The sequence below is a fragment of the Dermacentor silvarum genome, chromosome 6, assembly GCF_013339745.2.
Source record: "Dermacentor silvarum isolate Dsil-2018 chromosome 6, BIME_Dsil_1.4, whole genome shotgun sequence".
NCBI classification, from domain to species: domain Eukaryota; kingdom Metazoa; phylum Arthropoda; class Arachnida; order Ixodida; family Ixodidae; genus Dermacentor; species Dermacentor silvarum.
The window spans coordinates 51,772,992-51,799,127 of NC_051159.1; the positions used below are offsets into that span (position 1 = coordinate 51,772,992).

At 47.4% G+C, this 26,136-nt stretch overlaps 1 protein-coding gene across 1 annotated transcript in view; it reads right to left on the minus strand.

The window, feature by feature from the left end:
• Window positions 1-26,136, minus strand: part of LOC119455505 (sodium/nucleoside cotransporter 2-like) — a 79,110-nt gene that overhangs the window by 34,978 nt on the left and 17,996 nt on the right. The window contains exon 7 of the mRNA XM_037716915.2: window positions 24,014-24,141. Coding sequence (XP_037572843.2) covers window positions 24,014-24,141 — 128 coding nt within the window. The remainder of the gene's footprint in view (window positions 1-24,013; window positions 24,142-26,136) is intronic.

Here is a 26,136-nt window from a genome sequence, read left to right on the forward strand (position 1 = left end):
TTAATACGACTCCTGAGCCACTACTACTGCCGAAAGGGTCTACTGTCGCCAAGCTCACCGATGCTGCACCGGTATGTGTCGTCAGTATTTCGCGTGCCACGTCTTCCGCGCATTGTACGCCCGAAGAAGGCCACAATAGTGCTATTAAGGCCACCTTGAGTGCAGATCTCAATCCGGCCCAGACCGATGCACTCCTCACCATTTTAATGAAGCATGAAGCTTGTTTTGACGTTTCTTCGCGAGGTCTGGGTCAGACCACGGTAACTACTCATCGAATTGAAACAGACGGCTCTCGCATCATTCGCCGTCGCTCGTACCGTGTGTCACCTTCAGAGCGAAAAGTTATAGAAGAACAAGTGAACGACATTATAAGGCATTCAGCAAGCCCTTGGTCTTTTCCTGTTGTGCTTCTTTAAAAAAGGATGGTTCTGTGCGCTTTTGCATCGATTATAGGGCGCTAAACAAAATTACCCGTAATATGTTTATCCAATGCCTCGTATTGACGATGCTTTGGATACCTTACAAGGTGCCGAGTATTTCTCCAGCCTCGACTTGCGCTCCGGATATTGGCAGATTCCAATGCATGAGCCAGATAAAGAAAAACTGCGTTTGCTACACCTGATGGCCTTTTTGAGTTTAACGTGATGCCCTTTGGACTGTACAATGCACCAGCTACGTTTGAACGTATGATAGATACAGTACTCCGTGGCTTAAAATAGAAGACCTGCCTTTGTTACTTGGACGACATTGTCATCTTTTCGTCGAGTTTCTCCCAGCACCTACATCGTCTAGACCAAGTTCTCACGTGTCTAGCAAACGCTGGTCTCCAACTCAATACTAAAAAGTGTCGCTTTGCAAGCCAAAACAATAAAGTATTGGGCCACGTCGTCAGTAAGCATGGCATCCAGCGTGATCCCGATAAAATCGCTGCAGTGCTGCAATTTCCGCCACCAACCACACTTAAAGAACTGCGCAGCTTTCTGGACTCGCGTCCTACTTCCGCCGCTTTGTCCGTGACTTCGCCACCATCGCCGCTCCTCTACACAAACTTCTGACTTCGAGCGCGTCCGTTTTGTGGTCGGACGACTGTGAAGCCGCCTTCCAGACCCTCAAACGACTTCTCACGTCAGGGCCCGTGCTCCGTCATTTCGATGCAACCGCCCCTACTATTCTACACACTGATGCCAGTGGGCATGGAATTGGCGCTGTCCTGCTGCAGTGGAATCAGAAGTGTGAAGAGCAAGTCGTGGATTATGCAAGTCGTGCTGTTTCTCCTGCTGAGCGCATCTACACAATTACAGAACAGGAATGCCTCGCCATCGTGTGGTCAATAAAAAAAATTCGACCCTATCTATACGGCCGCCATTTCACAGTTGTGACCGACCATCATACTCTCTGTTGGTTGTCGTCCCTGAAAAACTTGTCTGCATGGATCACTCGGCCGTTGGGTACTGCGCTTGCAGGAATATGACTTCACTGTCACGTATAGGTCCGGCAAACAACATGAAGATGCCGACGCTTTGTCGCGTTGCCCACTGTCTCCAAACGCCCATGCTTCACCTTCGGACTGCACGGCACCATCCAGCCACACGTCTCAGCACATGCCCAGTAGCCCGGGAAAGTCGGTTGCCTCAGTTAACTTTCTTCCGTCTTCTGACCTCGTCTCACTCCAACGTACTGACCCATACTGCCGTACGCTGATCGACCGACTTACGGGCTTGGCACGACCCCCCAACAGTCGCTTAAGACGACAACTTTCTCGTTTTAAGCTTCAAGGTGCAGCGTTATTTCGATCAATCTAGCATCCTTCCGGTAACCGATGGGTACCAGTCATACCTTGCTCACTTCGACTCCAAGTATTAAAAGCATTTCACGACGACGCGACGGCTGGCCAATTGGGCTTTCATAAGACCTCCGACCGCATCAAAACGCGTTCTTTCTGGCCGGGCCTTTCCACCTCTGTCGCCAAATATGTTGGCTCCTGCGCGTCATGCTAACACAGAAAACGTTCGACATCCCTTCCAGCCGGTCCTCTGCAGCCTCTACTATGCCCGTCCACCCCCTTCGAAATTGTGGGCATAGACTAGTACGGACCCCTCCCACTCACGCCTGCTGGTCACCGCTGGATCGCTACCGCAGTGTATCATCTAACGCGGTACGCTGAGACTGCTGCTCTTCGCTCTGGTACCGCCTCCGAAGTCGCCGAGTTTTTCGTGGACGCTATCGAGGACACGAGGTGCGCCACGGCGCACCTCGTGTCCTTCTGAGTGACCGTGACAAGACGTTCCTATCGCATGTCCTTCGTGAAGTCCTCCAGGCCTCTGACACCACCCATAAGACCACATCAGCGGACCATCCGCAAACAAATGGTCTTACAGAGCGTTTTCATCGACATGATGTCAATGTATGTTCGACCCAATCACACCAAGCGGGAAACCATTCTACCTTTCGTGCCGTTTGCGTATAATACTGCCGTCCAACGTACAACCAATTACAGTCCCTTCTTCCTTGGTCGTGCGCCGTCTTTCGTCTTGGACACTACACTCCTTTCAGCACCTGCTCCTCCATCCGCGTCTCTTCCTGAAGAATTTGCTGCTCGCATCGACCGCTGCCGTGAAATTGCCCGAGCCAACACCGCTACCATTCAGGACAAAGGGAAAATTCGCTATGATGCGACGCGTCGCGTTGCTTCGTTCCGCCCAGGCGACGAAGTTATTTTGTGGACACCTGTTCGCGCACCGGGCCTCTGTGATAAGTTTCTCCACAGATATCTCGGCCCCTACACCGTTTTGCAAATAACGTCAGCCGTTAACTACCGCGTCACTCCTGTCAACTCAGCTACTAACCGCCGCCGCCGCACTACGGAAATCGTTCACGTATCTCGCCTGAAACCCTACATTCGCCGTACCTACCCTTTCTAGCTTGCGGTCTTGCTGACCGCTTTCCTGAAGGGGGGAAAGTTAGTGTGAGCGCATTTTGGGCATATCGTTGTCGTCATCTGTACATACGACTCATCATCCTGTGTGAGCGCTATTTGTGCATATCGTCGTCGTCATTTGTACATACGACTCATCATGTTTTGTCTCGTGCGGTGCTTCGTCTCTGGCTCGCTCGGAAATAAAGGCATCACATCGACCGACGTCTCACAATATTTACATTTTTTGCTGATGCCATGGTCTCGAAACTTCTGCTCGCGACTGTACAAAAAAGTAAACAAGGTTCGTGAAAGACAAATATTTATCAAAATATTTGTGCTCAATTGTTCTTTTCATGGGCTTTACGTTTTTCACACCAGCTGTATGCACTGCTTTACTGGTTTGGAACTAATATAGTTCTAAAGTTCGTGTGATATTTTCTTTACTTATTAAATATAGACAAAAAAAAACGCGGAAGCATTGATATCAGTTATTTCTGCCACAAATTTTGGAACATACGAATATATTCTTTTATGAAAAAATACATGTTTTACTTGACAGTGGGTAGCATTCGGTAGTTTGTTTGCAGCCTCTAATATACAATGACATTGGCAATGGCAATGCAGTTATTATTGATGTATTTGATCCCTCGACACATTCTATAAGGAGGAGGCCGCGCTGCAACGTGAGCCCCCCCTCCCCTCTCTCCGACGAAAATTTCTGGCTATGCCACTGTGCAGTGAAGCAGGTCTTTGAACACTGACCTGTTACAGATGATTTTCTGCATTTACTGCCATCGCTTACCAAAGGCTCAGAAAAGGTGTTCGGCTGAAATGTACCAAATTTTCTTTACAAAGCCACTAATCTACTATGTTCACAGGAACCTCCCTGAGAAAACTGACGTCAATCCGAGCATTTGTTGACGTGATTTTACTCATTGCGGCGGCGGCCATTTTCGTTAAGGCGCGGTTTCGCCAAGCTCACCGCCAATGGCACCGGAAATATAGCCACCTAAGGCTTTCGCCTTCGAAAAACGAAAATTCTGTGGCAGTGAACATAACTCGACCGGGCACCTGCACGCAAATGCGCAAATGGACTCGTAAACTGAGGCCAACCGAGATTAAGGGCCTCAACCATGCAACTGCATATCCTGAAACATGTGCCCATCGCCACCATTTAGCAAGCTTACATTATTATTTTAGGATCAGCTTTCGAGAAATGAATCGATAAAAGAGCATTTTTTTTATTCGATCGGACAAAAAGGTTGACGAGCAAAAGATGGACGGAAGGGGGGGGGGGCGGAGGCCGCTCTTTCAAGATTCTGCACCCGCTTTCTCGAAGCGGGGCTGAGCCTCTAAACGTCTATCAATAGCAGCGAAACTGCTGATTCACAGTAGACTAGCTGGCCGCTCGTCTTATACGCGCGGCGGTTATCAGATCAGCCATTCCTGATTTGTGCTCGTCCATGCTCGATGGTGAAAGCTGTTGGCATGGTCCTTTTTCTTCTTTTTTCTTTTATTGTTAAAACGTGTATTTTGTTATCGTCCTTCGCGCGATGACGGCTTCGTGCGTCATCGCGCGAATTTCGAATCTTAAAGGTCCGTACGCCACGTGGTGTAAAAGCTGTGAACTAAAGGCGATGTGCGGAATTGCTGGGGTTGGTTGAGTTCAGTTTATTGTCCTTAAATACCCTCGGAGGGGGTATTACATAAGGGGTGGGTTCAACATAAGTTCCACAATTGATGCACATCATTAGTTATAAGCAAAGTGATCAGTCACACGCTGTTGGTACAAAGACGGGCAAGTGATGTCAACAATGTCAGCAGGCAGGCTGTTCCATTCTTTAGCTGTTCGAGGAATAAACGAGGCGGAAAAATGAGAGGTTGGGGCACGCGGGCGTGCCCCAACCGATCTGGTTTGGTTTGGAACTAATATAGTTCTAAAGTTCGTGTGATATTTTCTTTACTTATTAAATATAGACAAAAAAAAAACGCGGAAGCATTGATATCAGTTATTTCTGCCACAAATTTTGGAACATACGAATATATTCTTTTATGAAAAAATACATGTTTTACTTGACAGTGGGTAGCATTCGGTAGTTTGTTTGCAGCCTCTAATATACAATGACATTGGCAATGGCAATGCAGTTATTATTGATGTATTTGATCCCTCGACACATTCTATAAGGAGGAGGCCGCGCTGCAACGTGAGCCCCCCCTCCCCTCTCTCCGACGAAAATTTCTGGCTACGCCACTGTGCAGTGAAGCAGGTCTTTGAACACTGACCAGTTACAGATGATTTTCTGCATTTACTGCCATCGCTTACCAAAGGCTCAGAAAAGGTGTTCGGCTGAAATGTACCAAATTTTCTTTACAAAGCCACTAATCTACTATGTTCACAGGAACCTCCCTGAGAAAACTGACGTCAATCCGAGCATTTGTTGACGTGATTTTACTCTTTGCGGCGGCGGCCATTTTCGTTAAGGCGCGGTTTCGCCAAGCTCACCGCCAATGGCACCGGAAATATAGCCACCTAAGGCTTTCGCCTTCGAAAAACGAAAATTCTGTGGCAGTGAACATAACTCGACCGGGCACCTGCACGCAAATGCGCAAATGGACTCGTAAACTGAGGCCAACCGAGATTAAGGGCCTCAACCATGCAACTGCATATCCTGAAACATGTGCCCATCGCCACCATTTAGCAAGCTTACATTATTATTTTAGGATCAGCTTTCGAGAAATGAATCGATAAAAGAGCATTTTTTTTATTCGATCGGACAAAAAGGTTGACGAGGAAAAGATGGACGGAAGGGGGGGGGGGGGCGGAGGCCGCTCTTTCAAGATTCTGCACCCGCTTTCTCGAAGCGGGGCTGAGCCTCTAAACGTCTATCAATAGCAGCGAAACTGCTGATTCACAGTAGACTATCTGGCCGCTCGTCTTATACGCGCGGCGGTTATCAGATCAGCCATTCCTGATTTGCGCTCGTCCATGCTTGATGGTGAAAGCTGTTGGCATGGTCCTTTTTATTCTTTTTTATTTTATTGTTAAAACGTGTATTTTGTTATCGTCCTTCGCGCGATGACGGCTTCGTGCGTCATCGCGCGAATTTCGAATCTTAAAGGTCCGTACGCCACGTGGTGTAAAAGCTGTGAACTAAAGGCGATGTCCGGAATTGCTGGGGTTGTACAGTTGTGACGATGCGGGTCGCTAGATATAAATTGCTTTTGGGTAGTGAGATTCACCTCACAGAAGTGAGGTTCCCCTGTGAGAATGTGAGAAGATTGCATAAATTACAGAGCCACTTTTCTTGTAATGTTATTACGATGGCAGAAGTTAGAGTGTTAATGATGCTGATGACTGCCATGTGGCAGATCTAACATTCTCATTCGGTTAAAAAGAGAAACCAGAATATTTTGCGAAGTTAAAGAGACAAAATTAACGCAAGCCTGCGTGCTACGCGTCACCTGAGAGCGAAATGAAGTGCTGTACTGGCGGCGTAAGTGTACATTACCACCACATTTCATTCCTGCATTTTAATGTCAATACAGTTATGAGCCAGTTGTCTTTAGGAGGTAAATGAAGATGCTGAAGTAGATTGCTTGTGGACAAGAGGAGAATGAAGGGGTGTCTATCGTCTTCGTTGTTGGGACCCCGCTTTTAGCCTCCTTGTGTAAAGTGTAAACAAAATCTTTGCTGCAACATCTCCCTGGAACAACTTGATGGAGGTGCGGGGTAGATCACGAGCGCATCACGGAAATTCGCAGCGGACATCTTGTGGGCTGTCCAACCATGTCGATCGAGAGAACCGCTGTTTCGGCTTCGACTACCCCAACAACAATTGTCTTGACCCAACTCCGAGACCCTGGCACCATCTCCGGCACGGACCCCATGGAGGTCGAAGACTGGTTAATCTAATTCGAGAGAGCGAGCAGGAACAACCGGCGGGACCCGACTATCATGCTTGCTAACACCATCTATTACTTCAAGGGGACGGCTCGTGCTTGGTTCCAAATACACGAGGAGGAGGCGTTGATCAGTTGGGACACCTGCAAGAAAGAACTCCAGGAACTATTTGGGAAGCCAGTCGAGCGTCACCGAGCCGCCAAGACGAAAATTTTGTGCCGGGCCCAAACATCTACCAAACCGTGCGTTGTGCACATTCAAGATGTATTAGCACTGTCTCAGCGGGTCGACGACGAGATGCCCGAAGCTGACAAAGTAAGCCACATTCTTAATCGCCGATGACTATAATTTACTCGTATAAAAGGACGACTCGACTTCTGACGACATTATAAAAGAGTGCCGACGCTTTGAAGAAGCAGAGCCGTCGTTTCACACAATTCGTTCGGCTGCCTAACACCGCCGCTACCTCATCGTGCCAGGACGTACAGCCGCCTGGTGCCCTAACTTGCTGCGTTTTGTTCGACGCGAGATCAAGGCTGCGTCTCCGTCTGTTCCTCAGGCCCGTTCTTACGACGAGTCCCGCCCGGCAGTATCTTTCATTCAAGCCATCACAAGGGAAGAATGGGCGAACGCAGGCATTCATCCCACCTGTGCGGTCGGCAATATTCTTTAAAGCGAAGCTTTCTATGTCACACTGATTCGTCCGTGAGGGCCAAAAACGCAGGGCAGGAAGTATAACTTACACAATGGAATTATCTGCGCGTCTGCGCACACAATAGAACAACGGCGCACGACATACGCATCGTAGAACACTACAGTTTACATTCGCAGTTGTGCCGATAAGAACAACGGGAACTGCAACGCCACGCTACTCAGACGAACGCGTATATACGCGTTCGTCTGAGTAGCGTTCGGCCCGGAAGGCACTAGGTCCTCGCAGTTTCATGCCCGAAATGATCCGCCGCACTCTGAGGTGCCTGCTCCGTATATACGCGTATCTGCATTGCATTACGTGCGTCACGGAATGTATTCCCGGCCGTCACCATGGGTGGGCCGCGGGTGCAGCGCACGGCAGGAGAGGCTGCCGTACGCCAACCTAAGCGTGAGCGCGATCGTACCCATAGGGCCGATCCCGGGTATCAGCACCGGCAGAGCCTCTGACCTTCTACCACAGCGATCACAAGGCAATACTGTGCAAGTGTAGAGCCGTCCGTGAAAGTGTGAGTGTGGGCGTGTAATCAACGGCTACATTATCTAAAATAAAGGCTATCCAACTTAACGAAATGTGTCTTCATTCAACTTAACGTTCAAAAAATACAATCCTAAACAAGCAGTCAAATCCCATTGGCATCGCATCGGGTCGCTCAGCATTTATTTGGTTGCACCAGAAGTGATAGTTGGGCGAGTTGGTACGTATTAATAGTGAAATAAAGCGCTCGTGTGTCCACCTTCGCTGTGTCCTTGTCTATTGTACGCGCTAAATATTTCACTATGAATTTCTTGGGTTCTTTGCGTGGTCGTTCACTTTGGACTGTGACTCAGTTTGCATGGGAAAAAACTTTGCGTTCAACCATCTTTCTTTAAGAAAGGGGCTTTGACGTTTTTGACCTCCCCGGCCAGAATCGACCCCTATCGCGGATACCGCAACCCAAACCAGTGGCGCACACATGATGACCTGTCAATATGCTTTAACTGCCATGAAGTATGTTATATTTCCCGCCATTGTCCCTATCGTCAGCCTTCGTCTCCTCGTCCCGCCTACACTTGCGGCCCGGAAGGCACTAGGTCCTCGCAGTTTCATGTCCGAAATGATCCGCCGCACTCTGATGTCCCTGCTCCGAATCCACACTACGACCGCTCACCGTCCTCACACAATTGGCGTTCTCGATCACCGATGGCCCGTGGCTCACCGCCGCCATACGCTCGCCGTCCCTCTTCGGAAAACTCAGCAATGCCACTCCCAGAGGTGGTGCTGCATTGCCCAACCAACCCGGAAATCCTTTGTTGACTATGGCCACCCGACAAAATCTGTTGGACATGTGAGTGGACGGCGTGCCAGTTTCGGAGCTCATAGACATGTGGGCGCAATAATGGGTCATTAGCGCTTGCCTTTCTCGTCGTCTCCGCAAGGTTCTCAAGCCCGCCGCGTCGCCTGTCATTCGTGTTGCCGACGGTGGTACATCGTGCGTCATTGGCACGTGTACTGCGAGTGTGAGCTTCGCTAGCCACAAGATCTCAGTTCTCTTCGCCATTATGCACCAGTGTCCCCATGAGGTCATCATCGGCCATGGCTTCTAGTGTACCCATTCTGCTCTCATCGACTGCTCCTTTGGCCTTCTACAGTTAGAGACTCCATTCTAAGCTTTACCCCACCACCGAGCCACCACCGCATTTATGTGTCGTCCAGTTTGTTCGTCTTCGACCAGCTATCGCGACCTATTGTCGCATTAAACTGGGATTCTCCGGTTTGTGACGGCGACTACGTGATCTCCCCGTCCCTAGAGGCTCTTTTGACATGGTAGGCAGCTCTCCTTCACTCCGTTGTGACTGTTTCTGCGAACCGGGCATCTGTCCCTGTTCTCAGCTTTGGACGCACTCCGCAGTTGGTTCCTGTATGTATCACGCTGGGCAGTATATCGCCTTTATACACACATGACCCTCTAGCCCTTATTATCGATGCTCCGCAGTCTCCTGGAAGCCCTGACAACAATATTTCATTTGACGCCCAGTTTGACCCTGAGATTGCCCCATACCTTTCCGCTGCTCAGACTGACGACCATCGTCACTTGCTGAACGCTTACAGCGACGTTTTAGCTTTTGCTTCGCGCTATCTTAGCCAGGCAAATGTTGTGACTCATCGCATTGATACCGGGGATGCTTGTCCCATCCGTAGGCGTCCTTACCGAGTACCTGTAACTGAACGCCGAGTAATCCAAACAAGTAAAAAAATGCTCCCTAAGGACATCATCAAACCACCTACGAGTCCTTAGGCGTCCCCTGTGGTGCTTGTAACAAAAAAGACAACACATGGTGGTTCTGCATCAACTATCGGCAGTTAAAGAAGGTTACCTACTAAGAAGGACGTGTACCCTCCGCCGCGAATTGACGATGCCCTCGACTCTCTGCATGGCGCAGAGTACTATAGACCTTCGGTATGGCTATTGGTAAATCGCCGTTGACGAAAAATACAGGGACAGGACCACCCTTATAGCACCCGACGGGCTCCACCAGTTAAATTTTATGCCATTTGGCTTGTGCCATGCCCCAGCAAAATCCGAACGAATGATGGACTCTCTACTTGCTTGTGCTATCTCGATAACGTAGTCATTTTCTCACCTACGTTCTCCAGTCACCTACATAAACTCTCGGCTATTCTGCACCTCTTTTGCAATGCAGGTCTTTAGCTAAACTCTGCCAAATGCCACTTCGTCCACCTAGAGATTACTGTACTCGGCCATCTTGTCGACGCTGCAGGTATACGTCCTAACCCTGCCAAAGTTAGTGCCGTTACCAACTTTCCGACACCTTGTTCTAATAAGGACGTGCGTTCTTTTTGGTCCTTCGTTCTTAACTTCGGCGCTTTGTGAAAGATTTTGCAGAACTAACACGGCCCCTCACCTGCCTTCGTAAGAAAGACGTGCCGTTTTGCGGGGGTCCTGAACAAGCGTTCGCCTTCTCCCGGTTAATTGGACTACTGACATCACCACCAGTGTTGGGTCACTTCGACGAATCTGGAAGTATGTACCGATGCCAGTAGCCACGGAATTGGCGCAATTCTAGGCCAACGCCAGCATGGTCCCGACTGCGTTATTGCATATGCCAGCGGTCTTCGTTCCTCTGCTGAGCGAAACTATTCCATCACACAAAGACAGAGTGTCTCACTCTAGTTTGAGTCATTGCGAAACTTCGCCCTTATCTCTGCGGCCGACCCTTCACCATCGTTACTGACCACCATGCTCTTTGCTGGCTGCCTTCTCTCAAAGATTTTACAGGTCACCTTAGTCGCTGGACACTGCGACTTCATCAATACTCATGCACCGTCGTTTACAAGTCTGGTCGCTTGCACCAGGATGCCGACTACCTTTCCAGATACCGCGTAGATCCACCAGACCCTGCCCTGAGCGAGTCCAGCCCTTGTGCTCTTTCCACCTTTCTACGCTTCAACATTGTTGCCGAAAAACGCCGTGACGCGTCTTTATGCAAAATCATCAAAAATTTGTAGCCGCTGTTTCCAGGGACGGATCCAGGTTTTTTCTGAGGGGGGGGGGTCAGCTTTTGTAGGTGATGATGATGATGATGATGATGATGATGATAGCTTCTCATTTACCGAAATTCACCGTTTCTGCTCACGATAAACCCGCGTTTTATATGGCTAGAGCAACACCTGTAGCCCGCCGTGGTGGCTCAGTCAGCTCAGGCGTTGCGCAGCTGAGCACGAGATCGCGGGACCGAATCGCGGCCGCGGCGGCCGCATTTCGATGAAGGCGAAATGCAATAACGCCCGTGTGCTTACGTTGTAGGGCACGTTATAGAATCCCAGGTGGTCAAAATTAATCCGGATCCTTCCATTACGGCGTGCCTCATAATCAGAACTGGTTTTGGCACGTAAAACCCCAGAAAGATGAAGAAGCCGTATAGCGAAGCCAGGTATCGGTTTCTCCGAGCTTATAGGAAAATGACATTACCCAATACAGCCATGTGCTTGGCGGCTGTGCCTGATAATACAGGGTGTTCAAAACTATGCTTGATGCTTTTCCTAAAATTAGGCACTGGAAGGCACGCGAAGACCACCTGTGCAAATTAGTTATGTGGCCAGGGGGGCACAGAGTGAGATAATTATCGCTGTGAGCAGCCCAATTTACTAAAATTGAACAAGAATTTTTGTCGACTGCAGTAAGTGGTTATGTTTGTATTGAAAACTTAGAGGCAGTCGTGTGTCTACACAGCATCAGTCGGGAGAATTATTCTAGCGTGTTCGTGCTCCGAGATATCCGACTCCAAATTTCAATTGTACTGCGCAGAGTTATCGAGTCGACGCGAGAGCGGTTTATGCTTTGCATTGCTGTGGAAGGGAGGCATTTTGAACATTTTTAGGGCACTGACATCTTGATGGGTGAATTGTTGTCATGAAATTTGTGCATGACAACACCAAATTTAGAGCGGCAGTATGAAATATTCGTTAGCATAGCTAAAAAGGTTTCTGCTGTTGATGGTACCGTTGTTGCTTTTGATTTCAATAAAACTTGCAATACTTGGAAACCAGCAGTCACTTTATTTGCGTAGCCCAGGCAAGGACCATGCCCGGTCGTCTAGTCACCATTACGCACGCGCACTGCCCTCCGGCTTCTCTGCGCGCGCCATTATCTCGGCATGGCAGCTGCCGCCATTTTTACAGGCTGCGCGGTCGCGTGTTACGACAGCGGTTACGGGTTCTTCGATTTTTTTTTTCGCTAGCCGTGAGGGGAAGGGGGACAGTTATTATCTTTGCCAATGCCTCCGCCGCGTTGTCAGACTAAGCGCCGTACCCAACAGCCGCGGCACATCAGGGAGGAGCTTTGCGCCGATCCTCACTCTCTTGCATGCGTAATCATGCAAACGACAATTAAAATTTGTAGTTGGATATCTAGGAGCATAGACACGCTATACTCGCGGACAACTTTCTGTGGCAATGAAGGGCAAGCTACGGGCGCGTGGATGCTGCACATGTGTTACCGCACCAAGTAGTCCGGCAGCGTTTGACAGTGCTTTTGGTTGCTCGGAACAGACGCTGAATCGACGCAACTTCCACGTGCGACGATTTCGCGTTTGCCCAGACGCGGCAGGGAAAAGCCGCAAAATGAGTAAACTTTTACACTCAGTGGTGTGTTCTGTCTTAATTAACTGTTGCTAATAAGCTGTTTATGTTTACTCTTCGCCAACATAAACCAACGTGGATTAAAACGCGGGACTCTTTTCAGAAGCACCCTCACTTGTGAGCGCTTTGCCTTCGTAGCTTTCCCTTCATTGCCACAGAAAGTTTTCCGCGAGTAAAGAAGGATTCTTCGAAGTGAAACTGTGTAGAAACACGACTGCCTCTAACTTTTGAATACAAACATACACACTTACTGCAGTCAATAAAAAGTTAATTATTCAATTTTAGTCAATTCGGATGCTGACTAGCGATAATTATCATCTCACTTTGTGTCCCCCTGGCCACATAACTTATTTGCGCAGGTGGTTTTCACGTGCCTCCCAGTGCATCATTTTAAGAAAACCATAAAGCTTAATTTTGAACACCCGGTATATCTAGCCTGTATTGTTTCTTAAAATAAAATTTGGGATGATCTGTCGCAGGTTCGTTATAAACGTGTAAGCACGGGTCCATCTTCGGAGTTCTGTTGGGACACCTTGTTTTCCTTAAGGAGATTCTTGGTGTTCGCCTGAGACACCTTCGTTTGCTTTGGAGCTCCAACGCGGCAACCACTACGCTGGTTGTTTACGATATGCGAATCACCGCGTATGAAGACTCACGACGCCACCTACAAGAAGAACGATGTGGTGTAGTAGCCGAGAGCGCGAGCCAGCGTCTTCATGTTTTGTTTCCCACGCGACGTCATTCTTTTACACAAGGCGCGCATCTGCTCCCGTTTCTCTAATCACGCGACGCCATCCTATGCCCGCGCGCTGGCGTTGGCCGCTGACGTCACGCTCCCCCATTTCGCAGCCGCTGCTCGAGGTTTCGCCCCGCTCCGCGAGCACGGCCACTCAGATAAACGGATCCGGCGGCTTTGAGCCTCCTATGCTTAATGTACGACAATACAACTGCGAAATTACAATGAAAAACTTGTAGCATACGAACGGTACTGTGCTCGTACTGGATATTGTCAACGTGTAACTGTGATCACAATTGGTGCTACAGTTAAAAAAAATGTCGCCTATGCGTAGTCCTTATTTTAGCTGTTAGTTGTTATTATTTATATATGAACAGATCTCTTTCATTAAGCAGATTGGTCGCGGAACCGATGACAGCCAATGAGGCAACCGATGACACCCCGAGGGGGAACTAAGTTGATCAGGCGCGAAGGCGCTCGCGCGGACATCGGCATGCTTGGCAAAAGGGACGTCCCCTCGTTCATTCGACGCCACCGACGGGACGAGTAAGGCACGGCCGGCGCCAGGAGGTCCAAGGTGTGCATGAGAAAAAAATAACTACGGCAACCTCGCGACACCACACCCCTACGGAATACAACTATAAGCTTGTGAGCGAGCTAGCTTTACTTCTACATGGTTGTTACCACTGGTACTCGCGAAAAATAATTTTGAAGAATGCTGGTGGCCATATTTTTTGCGACTGGGCCATCCCCTTGTCAGCGAGGGGGCGATGCAGAAATCTGAGGGGGAGGGGGGGTCAGGACATCCGGACATCCCCCCTGGATCCGCGCCTGGCTGTTTCCGATCTTCCCTTCCACCTTTTTGTCTTCCAAAATGACACCTTAATTAAGTCATCCCTGACGGTCCTGATCTGTTGCTTATCATTCCGGCCCACCTCCATTCCACTGTCTTGGCACAGCTTCATGACGCGCCAATGGCGGGGCATCTTGGCGTGTCATGCAGATTTGACCTTGTCCACCGCCGTTTCTATTGGCATGGGATGTCCCGCTCAGTGCGCCCTTACCTGGGCACGTGCGACCGTTGTCAGTGCCGGAAAACGTCGACACTGCCGCCTGCAGGCCATCGTCCGCCTTTGGGCATGCCGTACGAGCTATTTCACCGCATCGGCCAGGATTTACTTACCACATTTCCCCGATCCGCCTCTGGAAACAAGTGGGTCGCCATTGCCACCGATTATGCGACGCGGTTAGCCAGTACGCTTGCACTGAAAATACAACCTGCACAAGGCAACCTGCCTTGTGCAGGTTGTATTGATTAATCTCCGCGGAACTTCAAGCATCACCGATGCGTATGCTGTCGACACGTGCCTTTGGCAACCGTTGTCGCTTATGATGCCCCGTCACCTGCGCGGCAACTTCACGTCAGGAGCGCCGCCCTTCAGCCACCACGTGACCTCTGCAGACCAGGCTATAAAAGACGCCCCGCAGCGGTTCCGCTTCAGTGGGCACGGCGCATCGACCAAGAGCATGTTGGTTAACAGGCCGTTCTTCTGCCTTGTGCAGGTTGGTGGCTATTGTTCTACTATCAAGAGTGATTGTCTATGCCTTTTGGTTCTGCCGTGCTCACGGAAGTGCTTGGAAATTGTCTCTGATGTACATTGCATGTGCAAATTGCTGCTCTGTGGCGATATCGAATTGAACCCTGGCCCTGACAAAGCTACTCGTGAATTGCTGGAGCAGCTGGTGGAAGGCCAGAATACATTAAGTTCTGAAATAAAAGCGCTTAGGGAGCAACAGACGAGTGTCGAAAGGACAATAAAGGATTTGTGCTCTAGATTTTCGGAATTGGAAAAACAAATTACGCGAATAGACACCCTGGAACAGACAGTTAGTTTCCTTCAGAATAAGATTACTGACTTAGAAGATAGAAGTAGGTGATCAAATCTGCTTGTGTTCGGAATAGAAGAGGAACCCGATGAAAATGAGGATATTCTTAAAAAAAGAGTTCTTGACGATATTTTCTCCAAAATACTTGGTGTTCCCTGCTCCTCTGTAGGACGAATTCACAGGCTTGGCAAACCAGGAAGAACAAGACCAGTAATTATCTTTTTCCAGGATTATAATGAAAAACAGAACCTCTTGAAGAATGCTTATAAACTTAAAGGCAAAGACATATCCCTTCAAAGTGACTACTCGCCTAACACACTTAGAAAACGCAAGCTATGGTGGGAAAGTGCTAGGAAAGAAAAAAGGAAGGCAAGAAAGTAATTTTATTAAACGATAAACTGCTTGTGAATGGAACACTATATGCATGGGATGATGTCAAGAATAGACGAGTGAAGCTACCAAGCCGCCAGAGTGGTTCTCTGGCACCTTGACTTGCGACTCCCAATGACCAAACCCTTAGGTTATTAAACATCAATGCACGTAGTGTCCTAAACAAAACTGAAAAACTAGAGGCTATATTGCTTGAATATGATCCTCACATAGTTGTAATTACAGAGACTTGGCTACGTGAAGAGGTTGATGACGCTGACGTCTTTCCTCCCAACTCTCAGGTATTTCGCTGTGACCGATGTTCTCGAGGGGGAGGGGTTGCGGTCCTTGTGAAACATGGCTGTGATGCTACCGGCATGCAAGCAATCGCTGGACACGAAGCTATTTCTTTAAAAGCATCATGTTTCGGTTATTCCTTCCTAATTTTCGCAGCTTACAGGCCTCCAGATTCACCAATAATATTCCTAAATGATCTTTCTGATCATATGTCTACATTTAGGAGCGAAAAAAATATTCTGGCGGGCGACTTCAACTTGCCAGGAATTGACTGGGAACGCCCACCTCCAGTTTCCGGCCTTGGCTTGCATGCTGATAAATTATGCGATATAATGCTCTGTCACGACCTTCAACAAGTTGTCTGAAGGCCAACACGTGTGCAAGGTGATTCTTATTCAGTGCTTGACCTTGTATTCTTGAGTCGTTCTATTGAAAATTTATCAGTATCAGTTGAACGCGGTTTGTCAGATCACAGCATGGTCTACGTTTCGTTTCCTATGCGTGATATGAACAAAGAGCCCACCACTAAAACAGTTTCATTCAAAGACTTTTCACATGCAAATGATGAAAGTGTATTAGATTGCTTGCAGTACTGCCTTGACAGTTTTGATGGTTCTGACGTTGTTGAACTATGGGAAAAATTCAAGAACATTTGCTTCCATTGCGTAGAAAACTTCGTTCCGACAAAAATAAAGAGAACATCTAAAAAAAATCCTTGGATTAATCGAGAAATCATACATCTCACTAGAAAAATTAAACGGATGAAACGTTGTAGAACTGATCGATGCATAACTCAAACCCACAAATTGGATCTTACTGAAACCATAAAAACTGCGAAAAGGTATTACTTTGAGCACACACTGCCGGAGTTTATTCAAAACTCCCCCCCAAAATTTTGGAATTACTTAGCGGAAAAGAAAAAGCCTATTAACCAAATTATGCACGAAGGCGCATTACTTGTGGACAAGACTACCATTGCTGAACAGTTTAATATACATTTTCATAGCGTTTTTACGGTTCCGAATCCATGCAGATTTCGCAGTGATACATTACGTTTTCCTGAACCAGGGATTGTGTCACTGCCCGGATTAACTTCAATGTTGTTAAATCTTAAAACGAAATCGTCTCCTGGTCCAGATAGAATTCCAAACATCTTTTTGCGCCGTTATGCAGAAATAATATCAAAATTTCTCGTTATAATTTTTCGCACCTCATTTGCCACAGGAAAGCTGCCTTCTGATTGGAGGACAGCTTGCGTTGTGCCTGTGCCTAAAAAGGGTGACAGGACGTTGGTTTCTAATTATCGTCCCATCTCACTCACTGTCTCTTGTTGTAGGTTGGCAGAGCATATTTTAGCCTCCTATATAACTAAGTTTCTTAATGACAATGGTCTACTCTCACCTGTTCAACACGGATTTAGGAAAGGATTGTCCACTGTGACCCAACTTACTTCTGTTATACACAACTTTGCATCAGTGCTTAACCACTCAGGGCAGGTCGATGCCATTTTCTTAGACTTCCGAAAAGCGTTCGATGTTGTATCCCATGCAAAACTAATATACAAACTTGAACTAATTGGACTTCCTAAATTTGTAGTCACGTGGGTTTCGTCATATCTCACCAACCGCACTCAGTTCGTTAATATTGATGGTCATCATTCAAATGATTTACCAGTTACTTCAGGTGTCCCTCAAGGAAGTGTACTGGGCCCATTGTTATTCCTGATATATATAAATGATATTGTCAGTATTATAACCGAACCGGTTCAGATTAAGCTGTTTGCTGATGATTGCATACTGTTCAACGAAATTAACTGTCCTCATGACCAAGTTCTGCTTAACTCTAGCCTCCAGAAAATTCACACGTGGTGCAGTAATTGGGATATGCAACTTAACGCCGAAAAAACTGTTTTTATGAAGATTACTAATAAAAAACTTGTGCATTCCTTTGCGTACACCCTTCCATCACATCCCCTAATAGAGGTTAATGAATATAAATACCTTGGTGTTACCATAGCAAACAGCTTAAGCTGGAACAATCATATTGCGAATGTCTGCTCGTCCTCCTACCGAAAACTTGGGCTTCTCCGCCATAAACTAAGAAACACTCCTTCCAGGGTAAAACATTTAGCATACAATAGTCTCATCAGACCAAAACTAGAGTATGCTTGTTCAGTTTGGGAGCCCTATACTAAACAGAACATTGAGGCACTGGAATCAATCCAACGTAAAGCCGTACGCTTCATTTTTTCCAAATACCGTACTACCGACTCTCCCTCCGCTTTAATGAAAGAGCATGCCATTCCACCACTCCAAGCACGAAGGAAAATCCAAAGACTAAAATTTCTATTTTTACTAAAGAACAATAAACTTTCTATGAGTCCTTATCCGTATCTTGTGCCCCTCACTACCCGTCATACAAGGTATCATCATGATCAGTCCCTAACTCCATACCACGCCAGAATAAACGCCTTTAAGTATTCTTTCTATCCGCGCACAATTGAAGAATGGAACAGGCTGCCTTTTGATGCGATTATGTCCATCGACTCCATTGACAAATTGATTGTTTCTTATCCATAGTCATCTTTTGCATTTGTATAAATTTTCTCCTGTTACTGCTCTAACATGCCCCACTGTAAATAAGTGCTCATGTTTTTTTTTGTTCTTGTTTTTTGCTGTCATTGCGATGCAATTCTCATTGTGCAGTATTGTATTCTTATGCCCCTCCTGCTTGGGCCCACTAAAGGGCCTGCAGTATTTGGTAAATAAAAAATAAATAAAAATAAAATAAACTTCCCACAAGCTGTGCCACCGAGTTTCAGATTTCTTGCAGCATAACGTCTTACTCCAGCATGAGGCTCCTCGGTAACTGGTAACTGACCAGGGCCGACGGTTCCTGTCTCTGGGGATCGATGACATTCTAAAGCCCTGCACGACGCAACATAAGTTGACTACGGCCTACCATCCATAGACGAATGGCTTGACAGAACGCCTGAACCGAACACTTGCCGACATGTTGGCCATGTATGTGGCTGGCAACCACTAGGATTAGGACGCCACATTGCCTTTTGTGACATTTGCGTACAACACTTCCAGGCATGGGGCAGCTGGTTAATCTCCAGTCTTGCTCTTATACGGTCCCAACCTTACTTTACCCCTGGTGCCTTCTAGGTGGCCACCCAACTATATGCTCAAGAGACTTGCCCGTGATGACCATGCACGTCAAGTTGCTCGCACTCGATTTTCTCAGTCCCAGATCCATGAGCAATATAGCTACAGCAGCCACCACAGGACCGCCCCATTTGTCCCTGGATCGCTTGTCCTCTTGTTCTCCCCGACACGAAGTGTCGGAATTTTCGAAAAACTGCCCTTCAAATACAACGGTTCACATCCTGTGTGCCGCCAAGTGCCTGACCTCACTTATGAAATTGATGCACTGCTGCCTTCGCCATCATCTGCTGATCTTCCCACGGACATTGTACACGTTGTCCGCGTCAAGCCGTATCATATCCCGGACACCCTTTAATAACTTGTGCGCTGCTCATTTCTTGTCTCTTCACCTATACTGAGTCGGTACTTTCGCCGCCGGAGGGCAGTGTTATGAGCCAATTGCCCTTAGAAAGTAGCAGAAGATGCTGAAGTGTATAGCTAGCGGACAGGAGGAGGACGAAGTGGTGTCCATCGTCCACCATCTTTGTTGTTGCGACTCCGCTTTTAGCCTCCTCGTAAATAGTGTAAATAAACCCCCTTTACTGCAGATCTCCACATAACAATATAATACGGCCACTGAGATCGGTTGGGGCGCGTGCCAATCTCCGAGGTAATGCTTTTTAACTCGGTAGCCACATCACAGGCTTTTCCGACGCATTTTATATTTCGGCGTATGTGTTTACGTGCGGTACGAGACTGCTCCCGTTCCGAATAGCTGTTGAGTGCAATGGCGACGCGGAGACGTTGGCCAGCGACACCTCACCGACATTACAATCGGAAATGAATTCTACGTAGTTACTGTTTTCAATGGCTTACAGGAATTGGCTTTGTTTGGTATGGACACGTTTCTCAAGCATAATGTGCCGTTAGATAATACGCTTTAAAACTTAGGTCCATGTGTACAGGCACGTCAAGTAATTGTAATATGATAGTGTTGCCTCTTTTAATAATGATGGCGCACTGTGTTATGTTATGTGCTCAACGTGTGGTCAATACAGGGTGTATCAGCGAACACTTTGAAAACATTTTTAAGCATTGCCTGTGGCAGATAGCCTAATTCTAGTTCATGAGCTGGTCTACTCGAAGAGGCGGACATTACTTGCAGAATAAGTTTATATGCATAATCGACTAATTCATAAAAATTCACTAATTAAGTTTTCAACTGAATACCTTATGAGACATGTGCAAATTAAAAATTCTAGCGGGTGTGACTGCAAGGCATATCTATCTGAAAATATTTGTGTGGTTGACACCATTTACGAGATATGCGCCTTCATCCTTGCGGCAGAAATGCACTTACGTTCCACTTTCTTAACGAAACGTCGTTTTAAGCATTGAAGCACAAAAGTAACTGGAATGCCAATGCATTTCTACGCAAAATTCGGGAATTAGTATTTCGAAACTGGTGTCATCCTGAGAATTCACTCCAAGTGGATACGCCTTGAGAACTCCCTTACTAGAATTTGTAAATGACAATATGTGCGTTCAGATAATTAATTAAAAACTTAATTAGCGATTTTTATGCATTTCATTTTTAATGCAAATATTGTCCACCTCATTGAGTAGGCCAGCTCATCGACTACAATTGTAGTATCTGCCACAGGCGATGTTTAACTGATTTTAAAAGTGTTCGCTGAGACACCTGGTACATGACTGTTTTGCTATATGCTGTCTATGTGCTCTTTTGAAAGGCCTGCAGTGCCGTGAGTATGAGGGCTCATGAGAAAGCAATGGTACCGAAGAGTAGGCTACTCAACTCGGCCATGCTGCAAACGGCGGTGGTGGCGTAGCATGGACTTATTAATTCAATTAACATTCGTTTCCTGCTTTAGGCTCTTTGAGTACGTCTATCTCGCTAGCCTCTTTCGTCGTCGTGATGGCTTCTTTAACTAGGATATACAGGGTGTACCACATAACTTGTGCCAAAATTAAAGAAATATATATACGAGTGCCACTTAGCTGGTCCAAACGAAGGTAATGCTGTTTGCCATCGCTTGGAGCAAGTCATACTGTTTTTTAGTAATTCGCGTATTGGCATAATTGCTTATTAATAATGAATTAACTGCTCGGATATAATAATCAGTGCGAAAACTGTCATTCAGAAAATCGTAGGGCATCATAAAACATTTCCGATCCACCTTTATGTTGTTCAATAGGTGCTACACGAAAGTTTTTTCCAAGTTCAAGAAAGCCCGTGAAAGCCCGCGAAAAGTTCCGCGCCACTAGTCACGCGGTAATTTTTTTAACACTGGCGCTGTTTATGCCAAGCGTAATCTGTCTGTCGTAGACAGAAAACTCCGCGGAGCGATGACGTCACCTCGCGTTGCCTAGTAACCGCCGGCGCAGGTGCGCGCTCGCTTCGCCCTACACAGACACGGTTCCGCCAAGCTCCCGCCTGCTGCGTGCTACTGCGCATGCGCCGTGACGTCATCCCGGGGCGTCTGCGCTCGCCGCCCGTACACTGTGCATAGCTTTCGCCCCACTTCCCCTACGACCTCGGCACCAGCTGCGCACTACTGCGCATGCACCGGGAGTCAGACGTGACGTCACGGCCAACTGTCCATGGGCTCCTTGGTTCCGTATGAAAGCCGGTGCGCGTCGGCGGCGCGCCCGACTTAGACATGGGGAGACCAAGGAAGGTTCGCACTGCTACAGTATAGCACACTGTACTAGTACACTGTACTAGCACCTTCTAGTACACTAGCACTGCTGAGGAAGAAGCCGCTTACCAAGAATTGCGGCGCGCTGCTAAGCGAGACTGCCAACGTCGACGTGGATCGGACTGTGTGATTACTGCAGTGGTGCGACTTGGCATTTGTCTTGCATCACTTTACGTCATTACGTAGAACTTGGATTATTTCGTATAACTTAGCATTACTTGGCATTACTCCGTATAACTTAGCATCACTTGGCATTATTTCGTATAATTTAGCATCACTTCGTATACCCAGGACCAGCTAGGAACCGATCAGCTCCGCTGTGTCTTTAGCATTGCGCCACCAGTGCAAGGTCCCCCGATATTTTTTTGTTTGTGTTTTGTGGGCTTTCTTGTCTCAACAGGCAGTAGACCTAACCAATAATGCGACTACTACTTTTCATTGGTTAGCGCTGTATTTCTGGCCTCTTGAATTTTCTTCCGTCATTTTCCAATCACAGAAACCATTTCGGCTACTACCAAACCCTTTTATTATTGCTTGTGATAGAACACTCCCTGGATTGTGAGTAAGAACTTCTAGTGTATAAGAAGGAGAACAAAACTTTATTTGCACAAAAGACTTCGTTGCCCCTGAATAACAACTAATTCCGACTGGGTCCTGGTGAGGGACCCTTAGAAATTACTGGTGGGACTGTCAAGAAAACCTTTTTTGTAAGGTCCCCTGGCAGTCGGCGGTCGGGCGCTGCATCCCCCCTCCCCCATAGCCAATAGGTTAATCTGTTCCAGATGACATGACATGACTGTCATGCATGACGAGTCATGTATGAGATGAATGATTGACATACATGGCATGCATGACATGACAAGAATGACATGCATTCATCACATGTATGTATGACATGAATGTCATGGCAGGAAGACATGCATTACGATATATATGGCATATCGTGCATGACAGGACATGACTGACATGACTTGTCATGCCATGAGATAAATATCACCATCCTCATCCTCAAAGCACGAAAGAGGAGCCGGGCTCTATACACGCCTCATAGATCACGCGAGGAAGCCGCCGGGCCAAGCACAGCATACCCACAACAAGAAGAAGACCCACAGACGATGGTTCTTTGTGTCTGCGACGTTCTTTCAAAACATGCACACACAAAGAACTAAGGAATGCCAACGCCGAGGTGCGAGTGCCACTAAGAGACACCTAAGTCAAATATTAGGGTCGCCTACCGCTTTTTGAAATCAGTGTTCACTGGCCACATCACTAAAGAGCTGACACTAGCAACACTTCGAACACTACCAAATAAGGCTTTTCCAATATGGTGGTACTGCGGTCAAGCCGTGCGTTGTCTTCTGGCTGTCCTCACAGAAAAAAAAACAGTCAGAGGGTTTACAAAAACTACTCATATCTTTTTCTGTCAAGAATACCGACAAACTGTAGACCATCCTGGTGACCTAACACTTATCGGCTAATGTCTATGGCTTTTTTAGATCGGAACCATTCTCTGTTTTGTGGGCCACAAACCGAATAAAGACGATGACATTTTCCCTAGGACAGTACGTACGTACACTATACATAGCTAAGCAGAGAAGTCTATGAGAAGGCATGGCAGCCTATCTGCATACACACCTCATAGATCACGCGAGGAAGCCGCCGGGCCAAGCACAGCCTACCCACAAGAAAAAAAGTTTGGTAGAGTCTGTAGAGACTCTAGCAAACTTTCAAAATTTGTTTGTTCAGAGTTTGTCTTGCAATAACTGCTTTAATAAAGAACGTTCGACCATGCTAGTTTTATGTGGCTAGATTTGTATTCATCTCGAAGACTCAAATGTTCTCATGCCCTCTTCTTCGGCTCCACCTAACATCCACCTATAGCATATGAAGTTAACTTATACTGCATATATGGTCTCTATAGACGTCTGATAGACAGCTTTGCCTTCTTGTAGAAGTTGACATTGTTTCTGCAGACTGAAGCCACTAATACATTTCTTTCATTTCAATGTGTGTACTTCCGAGAGCGTTGCTTTTAGTAACTCCGCGGATTTTACGTGAAAAAATAAAGCGTGAGACCATAAGTCACTCTTTAGACTTCGCAGCAAAACATCTGCAGGGATCCTACAGAATGTATAACTTCTTGTGAATGATATCAGGTAGTGGTAATGGTCGCGTGTGCGTACCTGCTGTGCTTATATATGTGCACGGTGACGATGCGCAACTCCTCAGTCTCGGGGAAGAGCAGCTTGGAGCAGAGCAGTGACGAGGGAGCCGCCAGTACCGCTGCAGTGACCAAATGTTGAGTCTCCACCTACAAGGGCCACGCGGTCTTCATGATGGGAATGTCGATAGAAAACTCATGGCAATTGCAAACGTGTGACCCATTAGCTGATAAATGCAAGAGAGAATGATTACTATAGCGCATAAAATTATGATGGTAAGTAATTATCAATTTTCTAGAAAAACTCTTCCGAAGCGTCTATCTTAAAAATTGTCTTTTACTAGCGACCTAAAAAACGTTCCTCGGGCACACCATTTCAATTGCAACATGCGCCTTAAACTGATAATTATTAGATAAATAGTATATTTGGCTATTTGCTACTTACACATCGATTTGTTCTTTGCGCGCAATACGTGCAATTTTATGTCCTCCAGATGAAGGAATCAAATTAGCCTATATGCTGCGGACGTATAAGGGCGTCCTAAATAACGCAACCAGGATGTTGACCCACCGCGGTCGTTCAGTCAGCTAAGGCGTTGCGCTGCTGAGCACGAGGTCGCGGGATCGAATCCCGGCCGCGGCGGCCGCATTTCGATGGAGGCGAAATGCAAAAACGCCCGTGTGCTTGCGTTGTAGTGCACGTGAAAGAACCCCAGGTGGTAAAAATTAATCCGGAGCCCTCTACTACGGCGTGCCTCATAATCTGAACTACTTTTGACACGTAAAACCCCAGAAAGAAGAAGAACCAGGCTGTTCAATGAAAAAAAAAAGAATTAAAACACGGCGGTAGATACGATCTCAGACTTACGGTGTTCGGTCGGCAGAGGTGTGACGACAGAAAGCCGTCGGTCTTAAGGTACTATATTTAACGGCGTTTTCTAAATATCCTTTTTATTGCGATAGCAATTATATGGACACTTCAACCGGATTTCTGCCGTCGCCGTCGCTGTCGCCGTGAGGTTCCGTATAGATAAAATCTTCGCCGCGCGCCGTATGCCCGAGCGGAAGCGTGCGGGGACGCGCGCTATCACGGAGAGCGAACGCACTCAATCTCCCACGCGCAAGCAAGGAAGCGTGAAGCCAGCTCCGGAGGGAGCGGGGGGGGGGGGGGGAGGCGCACTTCTACTCTGCCAACAACCGCGCTCGTCGCTCACCCGCACCGTCTCTTATCTCCACACGGCTCTGAACTTTCTATGCGCTGTGCATTCGCCGCTCAGTTTCCGTTGAAGCGATAGACCGCACGTACCTTCGCCCGCTGCGGCGTATGCGCTTGCTGCCAGCGTTTTCACAGTCGTTGTCTGCAGTCATTCAGTGTGATCTATTCATGTTTGTTTGTGCGCGCTCACACCACGCTTGTTAATTCAGTTAGTAATAGTCGGGCCACATTTTTGAACGCACGCTACACATGCAATGCTGCCCGGATCGGCAGTGCAGCGCTACAGGTGTGTCCCTTCGCATGCGCTGCCCACGGGAAGCGCTTCTCATCAACACCACCGTTTCACACGCGCCTTCTCGTGGTCATCGAGTCTTTCTTCATGTCGGTCTACTTACGCCGCAGCACACCTGCTTACTTAATCAGCTCATGTTTACAACAATTCATATTGCTACCAAAGCCGCTCACCTTACTTCGTATGACAGTGCTGTGTTGCTATCGCATTCATTGCTTCGCCCTTAGGGCGAAACTGTGACATTTTTTTATTGAATAGCTTGGCTAACGTTTGCTGGGACACACGGTTTATTGTTAAACATTGGTGTACGACTTTTGTGAGCTGTGGCAAAACTATTCTGCCGTCTACTATTGAAGTCATTGTTAGAAGCACGCAGCTATAGAAGAGGAAACTGTCGCCGGTTTCGCAGAAAACCAGTTGCGCGGTTGACGAAAAATTTGTTCTGGTCCGGAATGATTCAATCTGGGACCAACGTCTTTCCGAGGCGGTCGCTCTGCCATCTGAGCTGATCCAGCTGATCGAAAAGCGAGGGCGAACAAATCTAGAACTCAAACCACACCAACATACTTTCGTATTATCAAACGGTCTTCGACTCGAAGCTTTTCCTCCAATCCACCAAATTCAGCACAGCGCCACC